We start from the raw sequence: 17,396 nt of genomic DNA on the forward strand, positions 1-17,396 counted from the left end.
TGCACGCGCGCACACACACACACACACACATAAACGCATGCATGCACACATACAAACATAAACAAACATACACACACATGCTCACACACACACAAACATAAACACACACACACATAAACACCCACAGTAATCACCGTAACGTAAACACTGGAAATAAAAATACCCTTAATGCAGCCAGGCAGGAACAAGAACTAATTGGTCACACCTTGACAGGCTAAATAAAAAGGCTTGTTTTGTTCATCATGGTAGACCTAGCGGTTAGCATTACACAAGACTCTCACTGTTACACAACACCAGAGGGAGAGGGAGGGGGCTATTTCCAAACAAATCAAAGTTTATTGGTCACGGACACAGGTGTAAACAGTACAGTGAAATGCTTACTTGATAACTCTCCTCAACAATACAATATCAATATATTATTTCAGAATCAAATGCCCAATATAAAGTCCAAATTTACAAGAGTAGTAATAAAAAGTACAAGAAAAAAAAGCTATCAAAAGTAGTTATGAGACATATATACAGTAGGATGTATAAAATGTGTTATGCCAAATTATGATGACTGTTATATACAAGTAGTATAGTGAGAAGTGACTATGTATAGCAGCTTCAATAAATAGTCCTAATAAATATGAACAGCAATGGTGACCGTGATGTGTGTTAGCATGTGTGTGTGTGTGTGTGAGAGAGAGAGAGAGAGAGAGAGAGAGAGAGAGAGAGAGAGAGAGAGAGAGAGAGAGAGAGAGAGAGAGAGAGAGAGAGAGAGAGAGAGTGTGTGTGTGAGTGAGTGAGTGAGTGAGTGAGTGTGTGGAGAATCAATGGTCTTTTAATAATAAGGATCCACCCCTGTTTTCCATTTTAGCCTAAAATGGCATACCCAAATCTAACTTCCTGTAGCTCAGGACCTGAAGCAAGGATATGCATATTCTTGATACCATTTGAAAGGAAACACTTTAAAGTTTGTGGAAATGTTAAATTAATGTAGGAGAATATAACACATTAGATCTGATAAAAGATAATACAAAGAAAAAAACATGCGTTTTTTGTATTTTTTTTGAACCATCATCATTGAAATGCAAGAGAAAGGCCATAATGTATTATGCCAGCCGAGGCACAATTTAGATTTTGGCCACTAGATGGCAGCAGTGTATGTGCAATGTGTTAGACTGATCCAATGAACCATTGCATTTCTGTTTAAAAAATTGTATCAAGACTGCCCACATGTGCCTAATTGGTTTATTAATACATGTTCAAGTTCATAATTGTGCACTCTCCTCAAACAATAGCATGGTATTCTTTCACTGTAATAGCTACTGCAAATTGGACAGTGTAGTTAGATTGACAGTGCAGTGCAAATCAAATATTTATGGTGCCACGCACGTCTTCTGTTGTTTGATTGTGCTGATAAATAATGTGTAGAGACCGTGATTCATATTGGATTAGATTCCTCGGGGGTCATTTAGTTACTTTTCCCGTTTGCATTTATTGCTGATGTTGTGATATTTAAATCCCAGCACCACTGTAGGTGAGGATGCAATCTCTTCCATATTGAAGTCTGGGCTGGCTGGCTGGCTGGCTGGCTGGCTAGCTGGCTGGCTGGCTGGTGTAGTCTAGATAAACTGCTGTTCATCCAGTAGGATGCTCTGAGGTGATAACCTACATCACCAGCTATTTGTCAAGCTATCAAGTTAACCTTGAAGACTTGTCAAGTAGCACATCTAGAAATATCTTCACAAGACTTGATATCATTTTTGCTAAGCTAAACAATATGTTACCCATTGTGCTAGATTAAGAGGCTAATGATGATCACTAAATAGAGTGATTGGCATGTAAGCTAGGTACTGTAGCAATATACAGTACCAGCAACTCTAGTCCATGGAAGAATGATCTTTCCCAGACTGCTTCAATCTGCATACTTCCATCTCTCTTTCCTTCTATCTCTCTTTCCTTCTCTTTCCTTCTATCTCTCTTTCCTTCTCTCTCTTTCCTTCTATCTCTCTTTCTATCTCTCTTTCCTTCTATCTCTCTTTCCTTCTATCTCTCTCTCCTATCTCTTTCCTTCTATCTCTCTTCTCTCCTTCCATCTCTCTTTCCTTCTATCTCTATTTCCTTCTATATCTCTTTCCATCTCTCTTTCCTTCTATCTCTCTTTCCATCTCTCTTTCCTTCTATCTCTCTTTCTATCTCTTTCCTTCTATCTCTCTTTCCTTCTATCTCTCTCTCCTATCTCTTTCCTTCTATCTCTCTTTCTATCTCTTTCCTTCTATCTCTCTTTCCTTCCATCTCTCTTTCCTTCCATCTCTCTCTCCTATCTCTTTCCTTCTATCTCTCTTCTCTCCTTCCATCTCTCTTTCCTTCTATCTCTCTTTCCTTCTATCTCTTTCCTTCTATCTCTCTTCTCTCCTTCCATCTCTCTTTCCTTCTATCGCTCTTTCCTTCTCTCCTTCTATCTCTCTTTCTATATCTCTTTCCTTCTCTCTCCTATCTCTCTTTCCTTTTATCTCTCTTTCCTTCTCTCTCTTTCCATCTCTCTTTCCTTCTCTCTTTCCATCTCTCTCTCCTTCTATCTCCCTTTCCTTCTCGCACTCCATCTCTCCTTCTATCTCTCTCTCCTTCCGTCATGCAGTAATGCACTCGCTCCTCTCTCACTTATCTCTCACCCTTCTCTCTCTTCCATCTTATTCATTGATACAGATGTGAGTACAGCTTCCCTCTATCCATCTTTCTCTTCTCTCCGCCTCAACCATCTTTTCCCTCGTTCCTGGGTGACACTGTCTGAGACCCACCAGCTGTTGCACCTTGCCTCTGTTCCTCTATAACACCAGCCTTTGGTCCATCCATCTATCCGTCACCCATCCCTTGGTTTCAATTTCACAATAAAAAATATATAGATATATATACTGTATATTTCACAACACCACACCAAAATCCACTGTAGATACAACTCTGTGCACTATTTCAGCACCATTCCTGTTTTCTAATCCAGACATCAGCTATGAAAATATCTTATTTCCCCTCGGCTCTCTGTCTCACTTATGATCCTGCTGTATAGGTAAGCAAAGGGTTGCCTTGCCAACTGCATCAGCGGCATTTGGCCTTGTATGAAAGAGAGAGAGAGAAAGATAGAGAGAGAGAGAAAGAGGGAGGGAGGGAGAAAGAAGGAGAGGGAGAAAGAGGGAGCAACAGTGAGCGAGACAGAGGGAGAGAGAGAGAGATAAACACCTTCTTTTACACTTCCTTTTCCCCCATCTCGCTCTGTCCATTCTCCGAAGCTTATTATACTGAACAAACATATAAATGCAACATGTAAAGTGTTGGTCCCATGTTTCATAAGCTGAAGTACAAGATCCCAGAAATGTTCCATACACACAAAAAGCTTATTTATCTCAAATTTTGGGGACAAATTTGTTTACATCCCTGTTAGTGAGCATTTCTCCTTTGCCGAGATAATCCATCCACCTGACAGGTGTAGCATATCAAGAAAAAATGTGCAGTTTTGTCACACAACACAATGCCAGAGATGACTCAAGTTTTGAGGGAGTGTGCAATTGGCATGCTGACAGCAGGAACGTCCACCAGAGCTGTTGCCAGAGAATTGAATGCTAATTTCTCTACCATAAGCCCGATTCCAACGTCGTTTTAGAGAATTTGTCAGAACGTCCCACCGGCCTCACAACCGCAGACCACGTGTAACCATGTCAGCCCAGGACCTCCATATCTGGCTTCTTCACCTGCATGATTATCTGAGACCAGCCACCCGGACAGCTGAGGAAATTGAGGAGTATTTCTGTCTATAATAAAGCCCTTTTGTGGGGAAAAACTCATTCTGATTGGCTGTGCCTGGCTCCCCAGTGTGTGGGCCAGTCTCCCAGGTGGGTTGGCCTATGCCCTCCCAGGCCCACCGATGGCTGCGCCCCTGCCCAGTCATGTGAAATCCATAGATTAGGGCCTAATGAATAATTTAAATTGACAGATTTCCTTATATGAACTGTAACTCAGTAAAATCATTGAAATTGTTGCGTTTATATTTTTCTTCAGTCTAGTTCCTCAAGCGTTACACCACATTTGAAGCTATCTGCTTCAACCTTTTACTTTACCTTCACTCTATGTCTCTCTCTCTTTTCTCTTCCCAGCTACGGGGCCTCTCCTTGCTCCTTCACGCCTCCAGTCTGTGCTGCTGTCTCACTCTGTCTGCCACGTTTCCAGCAGCTAGCTTCTTTAGTGCCACCCTCTCCACACACCTGCTGTCCATCTTTCCCCCAAGATTCCCTCTCAGGAGGAGAGGCTGTTCTTTCACCATCCCTCTCCTTCTCCTTCTCTCGCTCTTATTCTACCATATTCTCAACCAATATTGTTTCAGCCCGTTAAACAACAGACACAAATCCGTTCGGAGACGGAGACTAGCATGGCCTTGGATGTGGCTCCATTTCTCTCTCCTGGGCCCTGTGTTGGCTTCCGGCCTGGGAAATCCATTTAGCAGCAGCGGCACAAGCCTGTGTTCCTGGCGCATGGAGGGCACGTGCTCTTAATGAATTATACCTTCAGTCTGCATGCATACCCCGTACACCTCTTTATGAACAATAACATACATCATGTTTACACGTTTAAGACGGGCGGGTGGTGTATCATAAATATTTCTATGTGTGTAGGATATACTATGGGGTCAGTGACACGTATGTATGGCCGTGGCACAAGGGGCAGGGTCAGTGGATGTCGTACCTGTCGATAGAGATGTGTGGGGTAAATGTCATTTGACTGTCCAATGCTATCCTCCATGGTGTCATGGGGATATAGGGTGGGTGAATGGCTGGCTGGCTGGTGGCCCTAGTGTGTCATGGGGATATAGGGGGGGGTGAATGGCTGGCTGGTGGCCCTAGTGTGTCATGGTGGGTCATGTTTACTGGTGGACCCTGTTGACGCAGGGTCAAACGTGGAAGGGTGAGCAGAGATAATGTTTTATCCACAGTGGAACCCGTTGTGCTGAAAGCACGTGATGTCAGTTGGAATGCCCAGCGGACGGCCTCATTCCGGGCAGATTTTTTTTGGAGGCTGTTTGAAATTCTAGGAGTTTCTGGGAGCCCATTTTGAACAGTTGTGTTTGTTCAGGCTGAATAAAAGTTGATTATTCTGCAGAAAAGAATTGTCCAGTAGCACGCGGATCACAGCCGGCTAAGATAAAGCAGGACCAGATTGCTTCATCCCATTAGACATGGTTAAAGTGAATAGAATGAAAAGGGGTGGGGGAGAAATATCATAGGGATGAGCCATAGAGGGATCTAGTGGAACTCTGTCATGCCGAGGTAACACTGTGTGTCTGGTGACAGTACAGCTTCATCTATCTATCTATCTATCTATCTATCTATCTATCTATCTATCTATCTATCTATCTATCTATCTATCTATCTATCTATCTATCTATCTATCTATCTATCTATCTATCTATCTATCTATCTATCTATCTATCTATCTCTCTCTCTCGCTCGCTCTCTCTCTCTCTCTCTCTCTCTCTCGCTCTCTCTCTCTCTCTCATGCCAGTCTACTTGAGTTATTATTTTCTTTCTCTATGCACGTCTTCTCTCCCTGTCTTCCTGTTCCCTCCTATCGCACCACGCTGATCCTGTCTCCAACTTCCCCACTCTTTTCATTTTTCTTCAAAGGAAACAACCCCTCTTGCTCTCTGTCAAACCTCTGCACCTGTTTTCCCATGAATGAACCAGTATTGATCTGATAGTGGTAACGACGTTGCACCAGAAAGCCGTCGCCGCTTCATTTGTGAACAGATCATTGTTTAAGACAACAATGAAATACAGAGGATCAACACTAACAGATAAAAACATTGCTCATACTTTTTTTCTCGATCTCTCACACAGTACACATAGAAACACACACACTGTACCTTGGCAGCCATGATCATGGAGGAGCCCCCGCGGACCCCCAGGATGGGGATGTGTGTCTGTGCAGAGATGAAGTCCAGGATCTGGGCTATGGCCTCCTGATCCGTATCGTCCCCGAACACCACGCCCTGCAGCCAGTGCTCTGTCATCAGGTCACAGATGCTCTTGATGATGCTCTTGGGGTCCGTCTCGTTCATGGTGAGCACTTCCACGTTGGGCGCCAGCGGCATGTGCAGGAAGTCGTCCTTCTCCCGGGCGCCCGCCAACGCCACCTCGCTAGAGTTGCCCACCAGCACCACGGCGATGCTGAGGCCCTGCACCAGCTTGGGCAGCACCTGGTGGTGGGGGGGCTGGGCCATGGGGATGTAGTGGGCCACGCCCCCGCCCTTGTCTCTGCGAGAGTAACAGGCGGGGGGCAAGTGGAACAGGCACATCAGGAGGCCCAGGAGGGACAGGGAGAGGGAGGAGAGGGCCGCACGGCGCCGGGGAGGACGTCTCACCTCCTGGGGGGGCAGGGGCGTGGGGGACGCTCGCCTTTCCTGAGGGTGGGAGGGGCTGTGGCAGCCGCAGACAGGCATAATCGAGGAGTGGGAATGTAATACCTGGGGGGAGGGAGGCGAGAGAGAGAAAGAGAGAGAGAGAGGTCAATGTGGAGAGAGAGAGAGAGGTCACTAACCATGTTTCCATCTACAGTTTTTATGCGAGTAAAGTCATACCATATAAAAAAATCACTACAGCTGTGATGGAAACTGGAAGTTTATAAATGCTGACAGATCTTTTTTTGTTGTACATGTTTTTTTTGTCATTGGAAATATTAATTATGCGAGAAATGGTGGTGGAAACGCCTTTCTGCGCAAATATTGATAGAATAACCATCATATCGAAGTAAACTTGGAGAGATATGGTGTGTGGTTCTCCCACTATGACTCGGGAAACCATTCTGTTTATTAGGCTACAGATGAAATAAATGATGACGAACTTCACATTGTGGTGAAAGTGCACGGTGATCTTGATGCACCTTTCCAATAAATATCAAGGGTCTTATTCTGTTGACACGATGATTGATGCTTGACTGCTGTTTATCCATAATAATGTCATCATGTAGACTACCCTCACTGTATCTGTGAGCTGTTGGCTAGAGATCATGTGCCATGACCAGAGTAGGCACAGTTGGCTAGAGATCATGTGTCATGACCAGAGTAGGCACAGTTGGCTAGAGATCACGTGTCATGACCAGAGTAGGCACAGTTAGCTAGAGATCATGTGTCATGACCAGAGTAGGCACAGTTAGCTAGAGATCATGTGTCATGACCAGAGTAGGCACAGTTGCTATTTAATACAACAGTTTTTGTGACAAAAATATCAGTAGAGTTTAAAATGCGTAGAAACACATTGAACTTCAGGTTTTTATTCGGTAAATGAAAACTTAAGCGAAAAGTACATTTCACTGGAAACACCACTGGTTTCTTTATGCTGATTTTTTTTATATTCACATGAAAATCTGTCGCCAATTGGATGGAAACCTAGCTAGGACAGGTTGTATATGACATACAGTACATCAATAGTGCATAAACACACACACACATGGATACAAGGTATACATACACTCATACTGATCAATATTTCATGAGGGTTGTTTTCAAGCAGGATAATGGTCTTTATTATGGATGACATAAAATCTCCCACTGGATGGGTGGCTGAATCCCTGACAGGGAGGGAAGAGAGGAAAGAGAGAAGGCAAGAGGAGGAGGGAAGAGGGAAATGCAAAGGAGAGAGGGAGAGATAGGACGAGAAAGAAGCAGAGAGAGAGAGAGAGAGAGAGAGAGATGCATGTTGACTGAGGAACTGGCTTGATGGGATGAGTGAACACTGGCTCCCTGATACACAGACAGAAAGATGGACAGATTCTGAGGGAGGGAGTGATGAATGCCCCGGGCGAATAACAAGTCTCAATACCCTCCGCATCTTCACCCCTCCTCTCTTCTGTCCTATTTTATCTAAACACTCATTTTCTCTCCATCCAACACTTTACTTGAATGACCACATACTGTATCTCTATTTTTTATAGACCTTCATTAACAGTGATGCAGGGGGGGGTCTGAGGGAAGGAAGAAGAGAGAGAGAATGACAAAGTGAGAAGAAAAAGTAGTTAAACATATCGTATTTGAAAAACTATACAGTGAGCTCCAAAAGTATTGGGAAATGTTTTGTTGTTTTGGCTCTGTACTCCAGCACTTTGGATTTGAAATGATACAATGGTGATGAGGTTAAAGTGCAGACTGTCAGCTTTAATTTGATGGTATTTTCATCTATATCGGGTGACTCGTTTCCAAATTACAGCACTTTTTGTACATAGTCCCCCCCCCCCCATTTTAGGGGATCAAAATGATTGGGACAAATTCACTTACATGTGTATTAAAATAGTAAAAAGTGAAATACTTGGTTCCAGATTCCATCAAGCTCGTGACTAGAAAGTTTGTTTTGGTTGTGTTTCAGACAATGTTTTACCCAATAGAGATGAATTGTAAATCATTTGGGTCATTTTGGAGTCACTTTAATTGTAAATAAGAATAGAATACGTTTCTAAACAATTCTACATTAATGTGGATGTTAACATGATTACGGATAATCCTGAATGAATCATGAATAATGATTAGTGAGAAAGTTACAGACGCACAAATATCATACCCCCAAGACATTCTAACCTATCACCACTACAATAACAGGGGAGTTGAACATTTATGGGGGGGATATGATATTTGTGGGTATGTGAGCGTGCATATCAGCGGCTCCTAAATATTGTGTAGGTGGTTGTAATAGCGTGTGAGTGCGTGCGTGCGTGCGTCTGTGCGTGCGTGCGTGTGTGCGTGTGTGTGTGTGTGTGTGTGTGTGTGTGTGTGTGCGTGCGTGCGTGCGTGCGTGTGTGTGTGTGTGCGTGCGTGCGTGCGTGCGTGTGTGTGTGCGTGCGTGCATGTGCGTGTTTGTGTGCGTGTGTGTGTGCGTGTGTGTGTGCACACTCACCGTGGAACAAAAGCAAAAAGTTTAAAAGGCAGAGGGAGTAAAAAGACAAATCCTGAACAAACAAACCCTATAGGAACGAGACAGTGAGCAAGATAGAGAGGGAAAGAGAGAGAGGAGAGATTGAGAGGCTGGGGGATGAAAGGGCGAGGTGTGTAGAGATGACAAAAATACTTCTTTAGGATAACTAATTGCTGGAGGTTCGTCAGCACTAATTACAGGTCCCTGTGTTAATTGTCAATTGTACACTCCTCTAAAGAGAGAGGGAGAGGGAGCAGGGGAGGGAGGGAGGGAGGGAGGGAGGGAGGGAGGGAGGGAGGGAGGGAGGGAGGGAGGGAGGGAGGGAGGGAATAGAAATACAGACAATCTGCTAAATGTAAGGCATATGAGGAGGTGGAGGGACACCAAGAGACAGAGAAAGAGATTCATGGAGAGAGAATGGAGGAGGTGAGAGAAAGAGTAAGAGAGGGAGGATAGTCAGCTGGAGTGGGCCTTGATGGAAAGCAGTGAGAGGGAAGAGGAGACTGAATGAAAGAATGAGGGGAAAGGGAGAGGGGAATGGCAGCAGATAGACTGAGAAAAGAAAGAGGGATGGGAGAGAGAGGGGGAGGAAAAGGAAGATGCTTCCTTTGAATCTGTACTTCTCTAGCAGCACTCAGTTTCCATGGCAACAATTAGCATAGGCCTCTCCACACACTGTTGATGGACACAGAGATATATACGCACACACATGCGCACACGCACGCACGCACGCATGCACACATGCACACACACTGCCCATTCCTACACATTGATGTGCCCTGGCATATCGCAAACTCTGATAAGCAATCAATGTACCCTTGCAATGGGTCCATTTTACACACCAACACACACACACAGGCACATATTACACATTCACTGTATACACAATGTCCATTCAGATGATGAACCCATGAAGTTCTATAATTCCCAGAACGGCACTTAAAGCACACAAAGGTTGATCACATAACAGAAGGAGAAGTCTAAGAGAAGACCGCACAGCAAGCCCTGAAGACGTCTCACCCACCATTTGGTTTATTTAACGCACCAAAGCACACTGCGATATCAATTACACACCGATGGACCCCTAGATAGGCTCCCACACTGATACCAGCCTAGGGGCTAAACTCTGCAGCGCTCGGCCCATGTGACTAGAACCCCACCCAACACTGAATCCAAACGACCGACTAATTAGGAATGTCTGCCGACTGCTACTGGTGGTTACTTCCCTGAAAAACCCCAGGTAATAAGTGGGACTAAATGGACTATAAAACGTGTACTTGTCATTAATGAAAGCTTGGGCTAACATAGCTCAACTGATGTAGAGACACTGTTAGGATATGAGGCATGACGTGGATATTATGGCTCTGTAATTGGACGCCTTCGTCAGCCATAAATCACACAATTACAACTAGTACGGGGCCGGAGTGATGGTGGCGAGCATGCCTTGTCAAAATAGCCCAGAAATTAGACGGGCACTCGCGTTTACGCACTGACATACAGTACCAGTCAAAAGTTTGGACACACCTACTCATTCAAGGGTAATTCTTTATTTTTACTATTTTCTACATTGTACAATAATAGTGAAGACATCAAAACTATGAAATAACACACATGGAATCATCTAGTAACCAAAAAAGTGTTAAAAAAATCCAAATCTATTTTAGATTTTAGATTCTTCAAAGTAGCCACCCTTTGCCTTGATGACAGCTTTGCACACTCTTGGCATTCTCTCAACCAGCTTCATGAGGTAGTCACTTGGAAAATATATTTTGATTTGTTTAACACTTTTTTTTGGTTACTACTATACAGTATGTGTTATTTCATAGTTATTTCATAGTTTTGATGTCTTTACTATTATTCTGTAGAAAATAGCAAAAATGAAGAAAAACCCTTGAATGAGTAGGTGTCCAAACCTTTGACTGGTACTGTAATGGAGTGCCATCACACTGGCAAAAGACAGCCTAACACACAAAATAACAGTAGTACAGTGCGCTCTCTCTCTCTCTCTCACACACACACACACACACACACACACACACACACACACACACACACACACACACACACACACACACACACACACACACACACACACACACACACACACACACACACGCTGTTGTGTTTCCTGGAAATTCATAATACGGAGAAGCTATCAAAAGCTGTCATTTATAATTCATGCGCATTTGCTTTCTACAGTCACAACACAAGTGATGTTGGGCAAAGTATACAATACAGGGGAATATTGACTCCCAGTATTATCTAAAAGGTGAGGTTTGTCTGTGACAGCAGCATGTACTATCAGGTCCCTGAGGGGATGAGCTGGCCCCTAGAACACAGGGCCAAACCGCTGAGAGGAGTGAACTATGTTGCTCTAGTGGAAAAGTACATGCATGGCCTTTAGCTGGCTGCTGGGGAGGAAGAGGGGGGTCTATTTGAACCTGAGGTCTGGACGTGATGTTCTGCAGCAGCCACTCACAGCCCCCTCATTACCATACACAGCCAGGCATACATTCACATGTTTACCGAGAGTCATTGAGTGCATAATGGTGTCTATTTCAAGAGAGAGGATGTTGGAGTGCCAATCGCTCTCTCTCTCTCTTTTCTCATTGTGTCAGGCCTGACAGTCGGGATGTTTGCATAAATACGGAGAACAAATACAATATGTCATTTTTATTGCCTGCTTTGATATTTAGGAGAGTTCGGAGGACAACAGCACGTCTAAACTGTTTATGACCCGTGTATTCATACACTATCTTTGCCCGGAACTCGTAACAGTACTGCAGTACTGAGAAATTGTGTCAAAGACCCAAACATTTTCTCCAAAAGAAGCCATGAAGTTTGTATCTTAATCTGTTTTCAGGTGGAGAAGGATTCGATTGTTATAATATGTTATAACAAAACCCAATATCTGTGGCTTGTCTGAATATCAAGTGTCTTGAAGGAGAAAAGTACTAAACAACGCCTGAAGTTGTGTAATGCGTTTTGACACAACCATGAAGGTAAGCAGTTGGTCCTGTAATAACTCTTAGATTTCTATTTACACCCACTCTTCTGATTGGAGGAGAAAAGTTAATCTCCTCCCTGACTTGTGGGCTCACTGCCCCATATGCTTATCAGTGTACGTGAGCAATTCCACTTCAGCTGGCCTATTTCCATTTTAAACATCCTTTACAGGTGTGTATGATTTCAAAGTGTTGCCTTTTGGAATGGTGAGAAAACCAGAGTGACCCCCGTGCCAATAACGGCCCGGTAATCACTTTAAATGTGTTTTATTGACAGCTTTTCACAGACCAGAGCCGCAATAATCTGTCCTCCTCCATCCATCTCATTCCAAGCTGTTATTTTTGGAACCAGGATCCTGTCTTTGGATTAGTAGGTGTGCAGGATATTTCCTTTGTGTGCATGTGTGTGTGTGTGAAAGAGAGACAACAGTTTGAAAATATTGTATTTGTCCTTCTTGCGTGCAGGGATATAAATGGTCTGAATTGAATTTGGTGCTGCAGCAGTTGCTTAAAAGAAGATATGGGGATATAGATACCCGCTCAAAATCTGCCTCCCATGAGTGAAAACCAACAGCTCTTGTGTACAGTCAAATGAATTAAAATGGTACCCTGAAATATGCTTAGGCAAGAGCACAACCTGATCCAGTTCAGTACTGTGGTGTCCATGTCTGTCTGCATTACACCCCTGCAAAGGCAGAGGACGAAGGCACAAAGGGACGAAGGGACAAAGGGACAAAACATCCCAGACCTTGTGATACTAAGACTTACTGTACGACAAACTAACAATTGAGGATGACAACTCTATTCTGTTCCCAATGGCTACTACGGCTTCGAAAAAGTTCACTTATTGAGTGCATAGATACAGTGTCCTAACTAGTTCACTTATTGAGTGCATAGATACAGTGTCCTAACTAGTTCACTTATTGAGTGCATGGATATAGTGTCCTAACTAGTTCACTTATTGAGTGCATAGATACAGTGTCCTAACTAGTTCACTTAGTGAGTGCATAGATACAGTGTCCTAACTAGTTCACTAATTGAGTGCATAGATACAGTGTCCTAACTGACTTTCAAGAGGCTTGGACTGTAATATTGCTTTGGTTACAGATTGGATGGATGGTGACCAGGGTTCTTCAATATAGTGTGTGATAGCTGTTAACTCTACCAGAGCAATAACAACAGCTATCTCCTGACCTGTATCAAACTCCTCACGTTTCTATCTCTGATAATGGTCAAATAGTAATACGTTACTTTGTTCTCCACTCAGGTGAATGACTGATGGATTTCATTTTCAAGTATTCATTTAACGTTTTAATTAATGGATTGTGATTAATTGTAAGCATTAATTCATGGGACATGTTATTTGGAGAACCCGGCACACATTGCAAAGGTGTGAGATAGGTTACATTATTAAAGGGTGTAATTCAGCTCTGGAGCATCTGTTTTGGCAGAATGTTTAAACCCCTGTGAGAGTCGCAGGAGACTAGGATTCCAGTTCAGTATCTCATTTCCGCCATTGTTTTTATGATCATCACTATTTCTTGCAGGCGTACGGCTGTCATGTCTCCAGCCGTCTTCCAGGGCCGTGTGCGTCTCCGCTCCCAGCCAATGATGAGACTCCCCACGAGGATAATGACATCCAGGAGCGCTTCCCAATAGATGTCCCGTGTTTAATCCCACCCAGCACTCAGCCACGAGGCACGCCGCAGAGTAAGCCTCAGCTCCGTCGACAGCACCACCACATCTGGAGCTGTCACTCCAACATGGTACCTGTGTGACAACTATCGTAATATTTCAATCAAACACACTTTGTTTGGAGTGTTCGTTGTACGGTTCTAAGAGACCCACCTCCATGAACTACTGTATAAGAAGCAGTGCTTGACCTGGGCAGAACCTCCTATTTTCTACTGCTTGTGCTCCGGTTACTCCTACAGAATATTAGCTCCTGCACCTAAATGTAAACAGTAGCGGCACCCAAAATGAGTACCGACACCTATTTCAGTCCAAATCAAGCACTGATAAGAAGCACAACACAAAGTAGAATATCTTTGACATTGTACTTTCTGTACTCTTTATCAAGATATCATCTAGAAAAAGAAAGTCAATTAAATAATGGTGAGTAATTGCAGTGTATTGCCACACATTATATTGGCTGATGATTCATAGCTAGCTGTACAGAACAAAACTTTTCTTATCATTAGTTACATACCAAATGGAACAGCTTACCTATAGTATATTCATAATGCAAATAAATGCAAATGACGGTACAAACATAGAGGCCTGTGTGCAAAAGGTGATGTGACTCCCACCAGGTTAAACCCGCCTGAGTTTTCTGTGGCAGTAGTTACGAGTGCCAGAGGACTTCATTTGCATCACCACAGTCAGTGAAGTGAGTCCGCCAACACCTTCAATTATGAAACAATTAGCATTCATAAGTTTGCTTGTGAAAAGCTGTAAGATTGAATTGCAGTTAGTCATCCTCTGACTGAATTCATGAAGCGCTTCCTATTCGCTATGCTCCACGGGGCTAATTTTCATCTGCTGGCTCATCCCTGCTCTCTCTGGGACGGTGTCAGTTGTACTCACAGACACCAAAAGGTCATAAATTAGCAATAAGGACCATTGAAGTAGACAAGTTGTTACGCTTCAACCCGGTGATACTTTCAAGAGGTGCTTTAAAAAAAAAAACATTTTTGCATATAAATATATCCATAGATGGTATTTATTTCATTTCTGCCCATCAAAAGGGAAAGGTGGAGAATAGGTTTCCCTGCTCACCTCTTTTTATGAATGGCCCTAAATATATTGAGCAATTGTTTGTGTTTGAAAAGCAAATGTTTCACATTAGTTTTGTGTTGGAAATAGCCAGTGGACAAGAGTACCTGATCATCAGCATCATAATAATCATGTTGTGTGTGAAAGTGTTTCGGTATCATCAACTGACACAACTTTAAACATCATCAAAGTGTCACGATGTGAAACCTGTGCGTCTACGTCACTCTGGCCTAGCAGCAGCGCTAAAGCCCTCGTAGCTGTTTTGTGTAATATAATGGTGTTGACCCTAATGGCTGTGGGCCTCACTATTGAGTTATTATTTTTATGCAAGCACTAAGCTCCCAGACTCTTTCATAACACTGTCAGCACAGCGCGCCCAACTCTCAGAAAAATGTTTAGGAGAGAAGTGATGTTTTATTCACTCGTGGCAGAGTACAATTCATAATACGGCTCGACTGATTCCCAGTTTTAATTAAAAACTAGCCTTAGTGCCGGTGGTAACATCCTGATTTATTAAGACCCGACCTCATCCACCCAAGACTGAGTCCACAGTGAGTGAAGGGGTGGGGAGAAGGTGGTGGGCAAAATGCCTAGGAGGGGGGAAAGTGCTTTGTTTCACACAGCAAGGTGGTACAGTAGGAAGGCAGTGTGTGTGGTAACATTTCATTACAGAGTTGCTTTGGCAAGTTTGTTTTAAAAAATAATAGTAAGGGAAAAAATGATATGCAGTGTATATATGGCCAGTACAGCAAATTTCACATAAATTGATGGAATTTGCTTTGGTCTGACAGTAATGCTAGGTTTATGTCATTCTCCCATTTAAATCACAGCTACAACGGAATCCCTTGATGCAGAGAGATTTTAATTAAAAACGGTGAGAGAGAGAGAGAGAGTGTGCTGGCAAGAGAGGGAGGCAGATTGAATGAAAGAGAGAAAGTTATGAAGATAGAGAGGCAGGACCAAAGTTAGATCAGAGCTGTGATACACTTAAGGGACAGAAGAAAATAAGAGAGGGAACAGTGTGAAAAAGAGAATGGTGGCAGGACAGAGGAGACAGACTAAGAATGCGTATTCAGGGGTAAAATGAAACTAGGAAAAGTTTAAAGTACATTTAAACTTCCCTTATTCCTTACTTTCCTCTCTATATAACTCACTGCACATTTTGTGGATTTTTTCCCCCATTCTACTCACAGTACAGGTCAGATGTTTTACCGTGTGTGTGAATGTGTGTGTGTGTGTAACTGCGCCTTTTCTCTATTTTCATTCCCCTTGTCTTCTCCACATCTCCCTTCCTTAGTCCCTCTCACTGAGTGATTCTTTAAGGTTTGGCACACACTGGCAATGCAGACCCCAGCCAAACACACAGCCATAAACAAGCACACACAGAAACACACACCCACACACACCAACACTTTGACTGATGCATACGTACATATACAATGCAATAATCAATTTATGTACACTATACAATGCCCTTACCTTAGGTAATGAACATGTAGAAACACACTCACACACTACCCCAGCCAGTCATCTATAACCATACCGCCTTCTCAATTACACATCCTTTACCTCGGATAAATGGACACAAACACGGTATCTACTGTAGATCAGGGCTTAGTAGCTCGTGCCCTAAGAAGCCATGGGGGATTCTGTTCCTCGTATCCCCGACTTCATAAGACACATCAATTCTCCTCCTCAACGAAGCCCAATCAATGGCAGCAACATGAAAGGTGGCTGATCGGCCTGCACCCCAGGGGCTGGTCCTCTAGCACGCAGCCGGCCTCCTCAGTAAACCCAGGGGCTGGTCCTCTAGCACGCAGCCGGGCTCCTCAGTAAACCCAGGGGCTGGTCCTCTAGCACGCAGCCGGCCTCCTCAGTAAACCCAGGGGCTGGTCCTCTAGCACGCAGCCGGCCTCCTCAGACTCCTGACTCAGCTCTGGGAGGGCAGGGGGAGCTGGAGCCAACCACCACCAGGAATGAGCCCTCTCCTCAGTAAACCCAGGGGCTGGTCCTCTAGCATGCAGCCGGGCTCCTCAGTAAACCCAGGGGCTGGTCCTCTAGCATGCAGCCGGGCTCCTCAGACTCCTGACTCAGCTCTGGGAGGGCAGGGGGAGCTGGAGCCAACCACCACCAGGAATGAGCCCTCTCCTCAGTAAACCCAGGGTAACCCTTTAATTGGACATCATACATGTAAATGTGAATGAAAGCAGGATAGCAGGGTGTCAAGACTTTGAAACGTTTCTTACTTATGTCTTATGCATGTTTTTGTATGGCCTTGTTAGATAGTGTCCATTGACCTTTAATTAAGAACTTTTAGACGGTATACGGTGGCAACTCTTATGTAAATCATCATTAGGCTTCAGCCATATTTCATTCACCTGTGGAAAGCTTTAAGATCTTTTGAACCTTTTCTACTGGCTTACGCGTTTGTTTCTCTAGAGCCACTGATCACATCCATCCACAACTCTCCCTCATGCCTTCACATTGGTCTTGACTGATCTTTATCACGGTCGACACGATGCAATATACCACGTCTTTCTTGTCCTGGAGGTTTGAGCCAGAAGAGGCCATCTATCCCACACTCACAGTATGTGTCCATTGATCTTAAATGACGGGATGGGTAGAAGGATCATTAGGCTAGTGCTATGGTGGTAGCTATCTAGTCCACCTTCTCTCTACTCCTTGA

The 17,396-nt window shown here is 43.8% G+C and overlaps 1 protein-coding gene across 1 annotated transcript in view; it reads right to left on the reverse strand.

Annotated features, from left to right (window-relative positions):
* The window catches only part of grin2ba (glutamate receptor, ionotropic, N-methyl D-aspartate 2B, genome duplicate a), a 95,872-nt gene that overhangs the window by 54,426 nt on the left and 24,050 nt on the right, over window positions 1-17,396 (reverse strand). Inside the window, 1 exon segment of the mRNA XM_045720417.1 lies at window positions 5,894-6,493. Coding sequence (XP_045576373.1) covers window positions 5,894-6,493 — 600 coding nt within the window.

The sequence above is a fragment of the Salmo salar genome, chromosome ssa06, assembly GCF_905237065.1.
Source record: "Salmo salar chromosome ssa06, Ssal_v3.1, whole genome shotgun sequence".
NCBI classification, from domain to species: Eukaryota; Metazoa; Chordata; class Actinopteri; order Salmoniformes; family Salmonidae; genus Salmo; species Salmo salar.